This window comes from Bombus affinis, chromosome 1 (genome assembly GCF_024516045.1).
Source record: "Bombus affinis isolate iyBomAffi1 chromosome 1, iyBomAffi1.2, whole genome shotgun sequence".
In the NCBI taxonomy this organism is placed as follows: Eukaryota; Metazoa; Arthropoda; class Insecta; order Hymenoptera; family Apidae; genus Bombus; species Bombus affinis.
The window spans coordinates 507,878-520,395 of record NC_066344.1 but is presented as its reverse complement, the minus strand read 5'-3'; the positions used below and the strand labels follow the sequence as shown (position 1 = coordinate 520,395).

At 31.1% G+C, this 12,518-nt stretch overlaps 3 protein-coding genes across 9 annotated transcripts; 1 reads left to right on the top strand and 2 right to left on the bottom strand.

Moving 5' to 3' along the window:
• The first annotated feature begins 77 nt into the window (after positions 1-77).
• On the top strand, positions 78-4,292 carry LOC126918772 (alpha-1,3-mannosyl-glycoprotein 4-beta-N-acetylglucosaminyltransferase B). Of its 4 annotated transcripts, XM_050727175.1 has the most exons (11): positions 80-399; positions 512-688; positions 1,039-1,667; positions 1,758-1,804; positions 1,883-2,193; positions 2,268-2,398; positions 2,504-2,611; positions 2,702-2,895; positions 2,960-3,096; positions 3,166-3,281; positions 3,382-4,292. In XM_050727175.1, exons 3-11 carry the CDS (start codon positions 1,137-1,139, stop codon positions 3,409-3,411), a joined length of 1,605 nt encoding a protein of 534 aa, XP_050583132.1. In that variant the 5' UTR covers positions 80-399; positions 512-688; positions 1,039-1,136; the 3' UTR covers positions 3,412-4,292. The 4 variants fall into 4 exon arrangements, with proteins under 4 accessions (XP_050583141.1, XP_050583136.1, XP_050583132.1 ...); XM_050727184.1 differs by lacking the exon at positions 512-688 and having other exon boundaries at positions 78-238; XM_050727179.1 differs by having other exon boundaries at positions 78-625.
• Positions 4,173-9,972, bottom strand: LOC126918751 (probable cytochrome P450 303a1). Of its 4 annotated transcripts, XM_050727128.1 has the most exons (13): positions 9,604-9,972; positions 9,284-9,514; positions 8,369-9,161; positions 7,656-7,898; positions 6,992-7,077; positions 6,568-6,819; positions 6,000-6,441; positions 5,692-5,872; positions 5,518-5,626; positions 5,259-5,439; positions 5,029-5,146; positions 4,808-4,946; positions 4,173-4,716 (listed from the first exon to the last, which is right to left on the bottom strand). In XM_050727128.1, exons 5-13 carry the CDS (start codon positions 7,074-7,076, stop codon positions 4,535-4,537), a joined length of 1,689 nt encoding a protein of 562 aa, XP_050583085.1. In that variant the 5' UTR covers position 7,077; positions 7,656-7,898; positions 8,369-9,161; positions 9,284-9,514; positions 9,604-9,972; the 3' UTR covers positions 4,173-4,534. The 4 variants fall into 4 exon arrangements, with proteins under 4 accessions (XP_050583085.1, XP_050583103.1, XP_050583094.1 ...); XM_050727146.1 differs by having other exon boundaries at positions 6,992-7,898; XM_050727137.1 differs by lacking the exon at positions 7,656-7,898.
• A 152-nt stretch (positions 9,973-10,124) lies between these two features.
• On the bottom strand, positions 10,125-12,406 carry LOC126918809 (methyltransferase-like protein 17, mitochondrial). The gene is made up of 9 exons (XM_050727219.1): positions 12,259-12,406; positions 11,926-12,079; positions 11,446-11,830; positions 11,196-11,355; positions 10,984-11,127; positions 10,839-10,907; positions 10,634-10,772; positions 10,380-10,518; positions 10,125-10,302 (listed from the first exon to the last, which is right to left on the bottom strand). The coding sequence occupies exons 1-9, from the start codon at positions 12,301-12,303 to the stop codon at positions 10,176-10,178; spliced, it is 1,362 nt and encodes a 453-aa protein (XP_050583176.1). The 5' UTR covers positions 12,304-12,406; the 3' UTR covers positions 10,125-10,175.
• Between the last annotated feature and the right edge of the window lie 112 nt (positions 12,407-12,518).

Below are 12,518 nucleotides of genomic sequence, written 5' to 3'. Positions count from 1 at the left end.
AATTGTTCTGCAGTGTATTAAAAATTATTTATGTATTGTTTTCTAAAATTATAAACAAGTTTATTTTTCCAATCAATTGAAAAGTATCCTGTAAAAAGTGTACATTTTAATTTACATTTTTAGTCGTTTTATCATTTTATTAAAAATTTACAAGCATCACTACTATTGGTGCTGCTACTCTTCAATTTGTATTGTTATAGTAAAATAAGTTATGCTATAATACGTATGTAGAACCAATGTTAGTAATTTGCCATAATATATAATTTATACGATTTTTATATAAAAATACGTGATATACATCAGAAAGAGAATGAAAAAATCGAATGACGCGTTAGTGGTAAAATGAATCAGAACGAATTGAAACGATCGATCAAAATTTTTTTCCCTGAACAATTTCGAGTAAGAAAATTGTCTTTGCCGAGATTATATTGGACATTAATTGAAAATAGCGCAATATAACCAATTCTCTGATCAAATAAAGTATAATATTTAGAAAAAGTCAAGTTTACAGGTTATTAACAAAATGCTACTGTCGATTAAAAGAAAATAATACTGGTTTTCATTGAAGAAAACTACCGGTTTAAAATGAACACTTTATAATCGATAATGATATTCGTTGAATCTAGTAAGTCTCATAGGTTTTGCTTTGTCATTATCCGAAGAATTCAAGACTATATGATGTTTCATGGTAAATATTAATCTTCGGAAAACAAAATACTAAAAGCATAGTAGATATATTCCTGTCATGATCTTTTCTTTCCTGTTTTTGGTGCAGATGATGCTTTCCTTCTCAATGTACAATTTTGGAAATGATCGTATATCTGTAAACAATTTGTTTACCTTTTTCATATTTCATACATAATTTTTATAGATAATAATAAATATATAATTTTTAATTTATTATCTTTTGTGTTATCTGAAATTTGATGTTACTTTAATCTTTCATTTCTAATATCATTTAGATTTTCATGATTTTCTATTTTTTCAGCTTTCACGTTGTTTAATTACAATGCATTTACATATATCAATATATTTTAGGTTCCCCATGGTGTGAACTTATAATGTGATATTATTGAGAATTTGTTTTTATTCAACAAGATTATGACTATAACCATGTAGAATTTAGTATCAAGAAGATGATGCCTCATTTTGTAGTTCTGACACCCATAAGAAGACGTTTGATCATACTCTCAATATTATTAATAATATGCGCCATTCTAAACCTTCTATCGCCATCAGATTTGCACGAAGAAACAGTCTTGCAAAATAGTATCGCAGAATTACAAGCTAAGTTGGAACATTTACATGCTAAATATATTACAAGTCAAGAAGAAATAAATTTATTGTCACATCAGTTATTGCAATTAATAGAGAACAATCACATTTTGCCAGATCTTCAATTTTTACTTAACAATGCTACATCAAATGTGACCAACATAAAGTTGCCATCTATATATAATTTTCTTCCTCATTTTTTGAATGATCCTAATAGTCTACGTCCAGCATTTGTACAGAGTAAAGGTCGCACTGGAGTTAGCATGGTACTTGGTGTACCAACAGTTAAAAGAGAAGTACAAAGTTATTTAATGGCAACACTTAAAAATTTACTAGATCGCATGAATTCTGTGGAGACAGCAGATACTTTAATTATCGTGTTAATCGCAGAAGTAAGTATTTGCAAGATAATAACATAGTTGCCTTGAAATATTGCACTATAGTTATTTTTATCTATGTATCATTCATATATATTTTTACAGACAGATTTGGAATATGTGACGTATGTTGCAAAACAAATTGAAGTTCAGTAAGTTATACGTAAAAAATAGCAATGTTTGATGCTATCCATTTCTTAATATATCTAATTTATTTGTTTATATCTCAGGTTCCCAACTGAATTTGAAGCTGGTGTAATTGATGTAATATCTCCGTCTGCATCTTATTACCCAGATTTATCCAAATTGCACGATACTTTAGGCGATGACCACCAAAGAGTTGTTTGGAGGTCAAAGCAAAATTTAGATTTTGCATTTCTTATGTCATACGCTCAGACAAAAGGAACGTTTTATGTACAACTAGAAGATGATATTTTAGCTAAAAAGAATTTTATAACGACGATGAAATCTTTTGCACTACAAAAGATAGCAACTAAAGAAAATTGGTTTGTTTTGGACTTTTGTCAATTGGGATTTATTGGTATGTTATATCGATATTGATATGTTAATTGCTAAAATTAATTGCTTTGTTTTATATTCATAATTTTTTATCAGGAAAGTTATTTAAATGTGCAGAACTGCCATGGTTGATACAATTCTTTTTAATGTTTCACAACGATAAACCAGTTGACTGGTTATTAGATCATTTGGTATCAACTAAAGTTTGTAGTCTTGACAAAGATAGTGTAAGTGTATACACTTAATAGCGAATTAGAAAGAAATATATTTTAAAGACATATATGTATTTGTATGTAATGTATTTATGTTAATGAATGTTTTGTATATTTTAGAAACATTGTAAAATGGCTAAAGCAGAATTATGGGTTCACTACAAACCTTCGCTTTTTCAACATATAGGAACACACTCCTCGTTGAAAGGAAAAGTACAGAAATTAAAGGTACATATATTAAAAGGAAAACAATTACACATATGGTATTTCTGTTTTTTTTTTTCTATATTCTATAGTTATTACAAATGGTATGTTTAGGATAAACAATTTGGAAAAATAACATTATATTATGCGCACGAAAATCCAGAAGCGATAGTCGAAACACAAATTAAACCTTACAAACAATATACGTTACAAAAGGCCTATAAAGGTGAATCATTCTTTTGGGGTCTTTTGCCGCAACCCGGAGACCATTTAAAATTCAAATTTTCCCATCCTATTTTTATAAAAAGGTATTTTAAACATGTATCATATTTTATGCAACAAGTAATTATGACGTTAACTTTTGTAATGCAGGTACTTATTTAGAAGTGGAAATCCTGAGCATCCATCCGATAGATTTTATAACACTACAGTAGAGGTCTTTACAAAGATATCCGCATCCATGAATAGAAACAGTAATGACATTACCGAGGATGGTTATGTTATTATAGGTATTGTACAATATTATATGAATAGGCATATGTAATTAATAATATATATATAACGCTGTTTATAATTAGGAAAGTTTGATGCTCTTGGGATTGCTCAAGGAACAGTAGATCCGAGATTAGGGAAAATATTGATACTTCGTTTGACAGTACACAGCGAAAGTGAAAATTGGGCTATCTTATCCGAGGTAACATTTATCAGTAAAGAATGTTGTTATATTTATAAATATTATATAAGTAAAATTTACGCAGATTTTCACATTTATTTTTCATTTTTTATATTAACAGATTCATATAGTCGAAGATCATCCTAGTTGACCTGCAGAAAAAATATTTCAAAAATTTTTTCGGCATCATTTACAGGGATAATATAAGCTAATTATTAAATTATTTTTAATTTTATTTTCGTGTCATTATATCTTGATAGATTATAGATTAAAGATTATTTTCCACCGTCCACCATGAGAGATAGCTTATACGATATTTTAGTAGATCTGATTTTAATTTAGAAAGTGAGTTTAACAAAATTTTGTTTTTAAAAGATGAATCATCATTACGTATAACGGGACGATATAAATATAAGTCCTTTATTAGCAAAAATATTTAATTCTTTTTCTGAGATATGTTTTCGAGCAACTTACGAAATTTTTGACCAATTTTACCAATTCTCTAATCGAAACAGTACCTGCGTAGTCAATATGTTATTTCATTTATCAAAGATCGAAACACCACTTATAATTTTATGTAGGTATTTCTAGTAAGTGAGCAAGGAAGTTTCTGTGACTCGAATCTCTCGCACAATACTATTAATGCGAATAGGAATGTCATATACTTAACATCGCGATAAAAATAAGTGCCAGACTATTTTAAGAAATGTTAAGGTCAGTGGAACAAACAAGTGATTTATCTTTTCGTAAAACAAGGAAAAATCGTCGAACAAATATACATTTGTAATATGTGTAATTATGTGCAATTTATATACTTTCTGTAATATATTATCAAAGAAATATTATTAATGTCTAGAGATTCGAATACTTGTTATATATTAAAAAGTGAACGGTGATTTAAAGTTTGTATGGTTCTCGTATATGTATTATTTATTTCGTATAGCTTCTTATATAAATATATATACATACATACATAAATACGCACACATGTATTTTCATATAAAATAAAATATATGTTTTTGAACATTAAAATATGCTTTACTCGATACACTTTATTTTTTAAACATTAAAATATACGCTTACTTAGGACTATTGTAATTACTGTACGCTATTTGCTACATATACTGCGTTATAAGTTTACATCAACAAAGATATTATTTTCATAATAATTTTCTGATATCAATTAAACCGTATAAGGATTCGATCGAGGATCGAGTCGATTAAAAATTGCCATTACTTTTGACTGAAATTATTTTAAACGCTTTCGTACTTAATTACGTCCTTAAAGAAACCATTACCCTGAATGGTTTAGGACTAATGGTGACTCCATCGACAAAATCTTTTGTCGATGGTTCTTCTCCAGGTACCGTGGAAAATGTGAATGCTTGTAACAGAGTAGTAGCTATAATAAATGTATTGCTTCTAGCTAAATTTTCCCCCATACAACGACGTCTGCCTATTGTAAATAAATAACAGTGTTAAACATATGATTATTGAAAAAAAAAAGAAAAGAAAATGATTACGTCTCTTAATGTTGAAATATTTACCGAAACCAAATGGCAAGTACGTGGGCGGCGTAATAATATTACCGCTTTCGTCTATAAATCTTTCTGGTCGAAAGTTTTCGGGATCACCCCATGATTCATCCATTAATACTCTATTGAAATTTACCAAAAGCATCGTATTCTAAAATAGCATTAGCTATATTACTTGCATAAAGAATTTAATTGTTTCGTATTCGATATGTCTCGTCGCATCAGTTACTTACTTTTGGTATCGTATGACCCAATATCGTAGTATCTCTTTGGGCTCTATGCGGGACATTTAACGTTCGTCCTACGAAGAATCTCATTGATTCCAAGACGATAGCGTTCATATATGTCATTCTAAAGCGAGATAATTAATTACATTTTATACAGATGATCAATAAAAAATATTAAATTTTCTAATAGCAATCTTAGAATCGAATTTTTATCAAATTTTGTCTCTCTGAATCACCTGGTTCGATCTTCTAGAGTTGGAAGTCTGTTACGTCCAATTATTCTATCTATTTCTTCGTGTGCCTTTTTCTGTACTTTCGGGAATAGCACTAAATATAAAAAACAAAAGCAAAGACCTTTGGACGTAGTTTCTGAACCTGCTGTAAATAAATCCATACAAATGGCAAGCAATTGAGATTCTGAAACATAATTCGGTACGATAACGATCGATTTAAATGAAATATTACTCTTAAAGCGTATCTCTAATATTCAAATACCTGAAAACGTGTTGTTATAATTTTTAGAGTTCAAAACAGTTAGATATATGTCCATTAAATCTCGCGGCGAGTCTGGTTCAAAGTCGTTCTTATGATTATCCAGTTCATCCTATAATTATATTACTTAGCCTCTCCTATAATTGACATTCAGTATTCAAATGGTATTTTGTTTACCTTCAAGTACTCCCAAAGTTGTTGATGAACCTCCACGAACGATTTGTAACCGGACATTTCTGGCGCGATAAATCTCAATAGCGGAAAATGACCAAACGGTGCTCCTAACATATCGATTTTCGTTAAAGCCTGTGTCAGAATCCGTTGGAAATAAGTTAGCTTCTCGTCATCGATATTAAACCTGAATCGGATATCTCGAATATAAATTTTGTTATTGAAAAACTGTTTGATCTTTCAACGAGACTAGATCGATATTTCGACTATCGAATAAGAAAGATAATACTTGGAAGTAACAGAGAATGAACAACCTTTTACCAGCTATCATTCTCCACAAAGTATTGAGTACTGTAATTCCAAACACGTCGTTCATTGGAATTATCGTTCCAGGGTGGGATTGAGCCATCTTGATGTCCACGTATTCGTAAGCATTTACGTACAAATCCGAGGCTTTTAGTTGCTTTTCGCTCGTTCTATGCCTCTCCATTAATTCTGTCTCGTTCGGCTTATCTTTTTTAATTAATCGATATATCTGTTTATCGTCATACTCGTTATTATTGCAATACATTTTAGATTCGTTAATTCGATTATTATGTTCGTCGCTGATTAACTTTTTGATGTGTTCAACGAGCGATCGGCACTCTTCTTGTATTATTACAGCCATGTCTTGCCGACCGAAGCCGAGGTCACGCAGATGTTTCAACACGAATCTTCTTTGCTCGATCCACAAATTTCCATCCACGAGAATTAATCCTTGTATCGAAAAGATCCAAATACACGAATAAAGGATAAATAAAAAAAAGGGGGGGGGGAAGATCAACGTTTAAGACGAATCTTTAATTAGACAACTAAAGAAAAAGTTGATGCTGATGAAGTTACCTCTCCTACAACCGGAAGTTCGCACATCGTAAAGCAGACCAATCGGTCTTCCATCGCAATCTTCATTAGCGAACATTGTTCGAATGCTCTCGTAATCGTTTAGTATCACGATACGGTCCACGCCGACTTTCAGACCGACCACCGGTCCATATTTCTTGCATAAAGTGAAACAGGTCTCGAACATGTAACCAGTTTTCTTGCGAAGACGAGTCAGTTCGATGGCGCAACCGAAAATTGGCCACCATTTTGGACCTAAAATCCTTAAAAATTAGACATACACCGACCGCGTTTTTCCTAATATTTATCAAATTGTTGAAAATAATTTTTCTATTCGATTTCTTTTTTTATTAATTTATAATCGGCTTGGGGGAGGAAGTTAAAAATGTATAAATTAAGGGAAATATAAGTTAGGGAATATAAGCACCTGGAGGGTATCCTTTGGGTTTCTGCGATCCTAGATATAGTAGCAATAAGAGTAGTATTATACATAACACCACCGTGGAAAACATACTGCGAACACAATAAATACCGTTATAAGTTTACTTTTCAAGGTACTCGATATTTTAACACTAATGTATTTGTTTATTTATTTTGAAAATCACGGCCGCAAACCGTACGGCACGAGGAAGAAAAGTAGTTACAATAATGAATAATGAATGTATAAGAAAAGGATGAAAGTATATAAAGATGAAAAAAGAATATAAGTATACGAGAGAAAAGATGTAGAAGAAAAGACGGGCTAATCAAGTTACGTTATAAGAACAACGCTGATTGCCTTAACTTGTGAAACCAGCTCCTTCGGAGATATTATTTGCGTAGTAAGTTGCCTATTCTAGTAACGGGGCCACAAAATCTAAGATCACCGGAGAACAAAAAAAAAAAAAAAAAAAAAAAATCAATCCGAAAGAACAGAGTATTGCATAAATAAATTCTAGACTGCATATACTATTATATCAATTATGTAGTATCTTAAGCGGAATATAATGTTTCGTATCGATACGTTCTCATAAAAAAAACTTTTAGAAATACGTTTGCAACAGTTTCGGTAAGGGAAAGTGATTAAACGAGATGCGGAATTCGACTCTCACCTCGATTGCCGTTTTCGACTATCTTGAAACGTGCGTTTGCGCTGCGCTTTTCAGGAAGAAAGTGGGCATACACGCGGACTCGTGAGAGAAAGTTATACGGAAGGGACGAAACATGCTCTCACTTTCATTATTTCATAACTCTTTGCGTAATCGGTGTATACACTTAAGCGTTTTTATTCTTTTTCCAAACGTGTCATCTTTTTCGATATATTCCAATTCCATCTTCGATAACTGATCCCATGTCTACGATACACAATACTATCAACAATATTATCGCGACCAGTTGTACTTTTTGTCCTCTTCCTCTTTTATTAAAACAGCCCTTTTATCTTCGCTATTTAAGTATTTCGTGAATCGTACGACAATTGAATCTTCATTATTGTAAACTATTTTCTAAAGTTTCCTATACAACTGTCTCCATTTTCAACATATTTTCTTGTGTCTTGTATTTTCTTCATAAATAATATTTTGCGAATGAATCAAAAAAAAAAAAAAAAAAAAAAAAATACAATCAAAACCTATTAATAATAGATTCATAACGTTCAAATATTAGCGTAATAATTTATCACTGATTAATTTAGAAAATTTGTTTTAAAGTTAGATAAAATGCAAAACGATATACAAACGATTTTTACATTGAATTTGGATTATTAAAAATTACTAAAGCGATAATCTGTCTGATACATTTATTTCAATCCTTAAATCGATCTTACCTTACATCTGGAGAAATTTGCTGTTCTGTTGTGCACGCAAAACTGGCCGTGGTCCAGCCTGCAAACGGCTTTTAAATACCCCTCTTCGTATCCAGCGATTTTTCATTTTGCGTACAGAAGATAACAGTCTTAAGTTGTCTCTTCGGTTAAAACTTGTTGAATAACAGTTTTATGATACAGCTTAATACGGTTATCTTCTGCCCGCAAAATGAAAGATCGTTGGATACGAAGAGGGGTATTTAAAAGCAATCTTATACAATTTAAATACAGTTCAACCATTATACGCGCATCATGAGTAGAATAATTTATTAATATTAATGAAAGTTATACATATTAACGATATCTAGCTGTAAATAATAAAATTGATTTTTAGAAGCACACCGAAGAAGCGGAAGTTGCTGGCATTTTTGTTTTCTTTTTATTTAAAATCATTAATAATTACATCGACAGTCCTTCGGTTACTTCGACTTAGTAATTCCAATGCTTGTTCTTTATACCGCGGTCTTCCGAGTTGACTCCTTTTTCCCAACGATCTCAGAGTTCCTGAACTATGCAAGTATCGTAGTATCTTCGAACTTGAAGTCGATATCTTCTCTAGATCTTACTATAAGTTCAGACGATCAGCGTTGCAATTATTTGACTCTTAACGTGTTACTATAGTATAACCTGCTTTGCCCGCCTTTTTTCTTATATATTTATGTTTCATTTTTTGTTTTCTTTGTCGTATATCTGTCATTCTTTATTACAAGTACTCCTCTTCATTGTACAAATATAGAGCTTGTGCCCGTGATTTCTAAATAAATAAATTAACTAATCTTATCGGAATATTCTTCTTTTAGAATTAGAAATTTTATTGCAGTAAATAAAAGGAGCATCGAGCACGAAATTGAAAAGATCAAATAAATTGTTTCATACCGCGATCCAGTCATTAAACACTCGGCCATTTCTTCAGCCACAACAACCGTTTGAGAGTAGCCGTTTCTAATCTTCTAAAGATACCATGTATCTTCTCTAGTCTTATTTCTCCGTCTATGTTTCCCTTAACATATTCACTCGGACCAGCAATAATCCCCAAGAAGTCGTTACTGCCGTGCCGAAAATTAGTCTTTATTACCACTAATTCTGCCTGTTCTGCCTAAAATTTGTCTGAAATAAGATTTAATGTTTAATGTCGAATCCCTTATTTTTACGATGCATTATCGAGGCGCTCCCCGGTTTTATTAATTGTAACTAACGATTAAATGTTGGGACACGCGCGATTTCCGCGTACGTCACTCGAGGGTACGCTCCGTATTTATGTTTAGGGGCTTCAGTTTGGGGCGGTCAGTTCTCATTTCTTTCTATCAGTTCTTCCAACCAATTAACAACGATGGCCGTTGCCCTTACTTCTTCACCGAAATTTTTAATTAATTAATCCGCTCGTCCCATGTTCTAGGCTCGTCCATCTCAAATTTTCATCTTCTCCACATATATCCCTTACACTCAGCTTTCCGCACAAGGCACGCGATACCAAAACAGTACCGTTCCGTTTAGACTGAACATTCGTTCACACATTCAATCTCCGAAGCTGTTCTCTGTGAAATATACAGTTATATTTAAACTTTAAAACCCTGTGTCAGATTTTGTCCTATAATTGTAATCGAAGCAGGGAATCGGCTTATTCGTAGTGTCGATACTAATCGAGACAAGAATTTATGATTCTCGTTGACGAGTCACACCGCAGACGTGTCTCCTTGCGAACACAGACAAACATAAATATAATCAAATATTTTTTATTGTGCAGTGACTAAATTACACATAAATTATTTCATATATGTTCTTTCTCTTTTTCTATTTCTTCTTCTTGCTCTACTTTTTCATCTTCCTCTACTTCCACGATTTTAAAAGGTAGACGATCACCCCATTCGCTACTCCTTGCACAACGATATGTATTTCTAAAAATGCAAAACATCACATTAGCGTCACTGAAATTCTTTTATAATACATTTTTTAAAACTTAGATAATACACACTTTCCATTTTTCCATGTGGTAAAAATTTGTTCTTCTAATTTTCCGGAAGATGTACACATACGGCATATAACATGTCTAGAACGTTTTAATACTTCTCTGACAATTCGAGGCCACTTACAATCATTTTCGGGACGGTTACCTAAAAAATTACACATTTTTAAAAAAGAAATATATACTGGGAAATTTATTTATTGTTCCTAGATTATTTTCATTACGTATAACTGACATTACTATGTAATATCGTGCTAAAGTACCTTTTTTAAGTACCACATACGAGTAACGTTCACGTTTATGCATCGAGTTTCCACCAATAGGTAATGTTAGATAAGTGATTTCAAAATTACAAGGAGTGTCATCTGTCGTATATCTAGGACACACTGTATCGTGAGGGCACTAAAATGTTAATATTATATGTTAAATTAATGTCTACCATAAGACGATGGTTATATTAATACTTACAGGTGAAAATACATGAGCATCATGGGCTTTTTTAGAATTCAGTATAAATTCTCGTGCTTCGTTAACTAGCTATTTAAAATAAAGTGATTAGTTATAAATACATTATTTAAAATCAATTACATTTTTAAGAATTTGTGTAGCCTACTCTGAATCCAACATTCGTTCCTTGTTCTATAATAATCAAATATCGTTCTGTTTTATGCCATAATTTTGAAATTATTTCAAGACGAGACATTTGATGTGGTAATTCCAATAAAGAGTACGCACTCACTACAATATCGTAAGTTGGCTACAATAGAAACAACATCTTTAAACTCTGTTTTACATATTTTAATACGATATAAGTTATATTCTTACAATTGGAGACGCAGGAAAAAATTGTCGATAGAAAATATGCATTGGTTTAACTTGTGGTATAGCTCTCTTTATGAGGTATTCAGATAATTCATGCATATCTTTAGAAATATCAACACAATAATACTCCTTAATAGAATTAACCCAGAATTTTGAGGCTGCCCTAGTGAAATTAGATTTGTATTCCCTTAATATTTTTACTTCGATACCTTTAGGAGAAAGAAAAATAATTTTTATGTATATTATATCTTACCACATAACTGTTCCAGTACCCGAACCAAAATCAAATAATGTCTTTGGCTTGAAATTTTTATCATTATCAACAATTTCCTTGAAAATTTTATACAAAACACAATATTCAGGCATACTTCTATTAACTAAATATGCTAAGCTTGTGTAGGTATCGTATTGAATTGGTGCCCAATTATAAAGAAGAGTTTTAAGAAGCCTTTTAGCTTCTGAATTTTCAAATTTATCATTGTTATTTGAATCTTGCATTTCATATTGGTTAAGTCTTGACTGAACTTCTTTCATTTTCAAACGAACATCTTTCTTTTCTGGTGGAGGCTGTCGATTATGTAGATGTGCTGCTAATTTTTGACCGCTTGCAGATATGCCTTGTAATGAAATGGTTTTATCTGTAAAATATAAAGTTAATATCCGAAGTATTTAAACATAACAATCATGAAATCTTATATTAATGATATAGAACATATTTTTTTAAGTTTGTTACCACGTAGAATGTTTTGAACTGTGTTTGCAAGCCAGCTTGGTTGTTCTACTTGTCTAGGTTTTAATATACCTGGGTGTTGTTTATGTTTAAGTCTATTATTTGAAAGTAATTCGTCCATAGTATCTATAACTTCCATTCTTTGTTTTGTTGAGAACTAATAAAACGAAAGCAATATCTAAATTTGTGCTTTCATATATATACTTAGTAATATGAAATGGTAATTAATATAAAATAAAAAAATAAGACATAAACTCATATTACTTAGTAATAGAAAATAATAAGCTATGATTATTCCTATAAGAACAGTCTATTAATATAAATGTTCTTAATTACCCATCGCATTTGTTTATATCCCGAAGAAGCTAGTCTTGTTGACATGATAATAATCTTATTTCTTAATATTGCTTTTCTATCAATTAAAGAACTGTATATAAAATATTAACATTTATTAATATTAACTTTAATGCCATTAATTAAAACAACAATATGAATGTCCAAAATTCGATGAGGCATACAAAATATAATAATATAATATAATGCAGTATATGTATATTCTATAACCTCAAATAAATTCTACGTAAAGGTATCTATCA

Coding starts and splice junctions, on each gene's coding strand:
- LOC126918809 (XM_050727219.1), bottom strand. CDS start 12,303: ATGTCAACAAGACTAGCTTCTTCGGGATATAAACAAATGCGATGG. Junction 11,831..11,925: donor AGTTCAAAACATTCTACGTG/GTAACAAACTTA, acceptor TATATTTTACAG/ATAAAACCATTTCATTACAA. Junction 10,519..10,633: donor GTATGTGGTACTTAAAAAAG/GTACTTTAGCAC, acceptor GTAATTTTTTAG/GTAACCGTCCCGAAAATGAT.
- LOC126918751 (XM_050727146.1), bottom strand. CDS start 7,076: ATGTTTTCCACGGTGGTGTTATGTATAATACTACTCTTATTGCTACTA. Junction 5,873..5,999: donor AGAATGATAGCTGGTAAAAG/GTTGTTCATTCT, acceptor TATCCGATTCAG/GTTTAATATCGATGACGAGA. Junction 5,147..5,258: donor ACTCTAGAAGATCGAACCAG/GTGATTCAGAGA, acceptor ATCTCGCTTTAG/AATGACATATATGAACGCTA.
- LOC126918772 (XM_050727184.1), top strand. CDS start 1,137: ATGATGCCTCATTTTGTAGTTCTGACACCCATAAGAAGACGTTTGATC. Junction 1,805..1,882: donor GCAAAACAAATTGAAGTTCA/GTAAGTTATACG, acceptor TTTATATCTCAG/GTTCCCAACTGAATTTGAAG. Junction 2,612..2,701: donor GAAAAGTACAGAAATTAAAG/GTACATATATTA, acceptor TGGTATGTTTAG/GATAAACAATTTGGAAAAAT.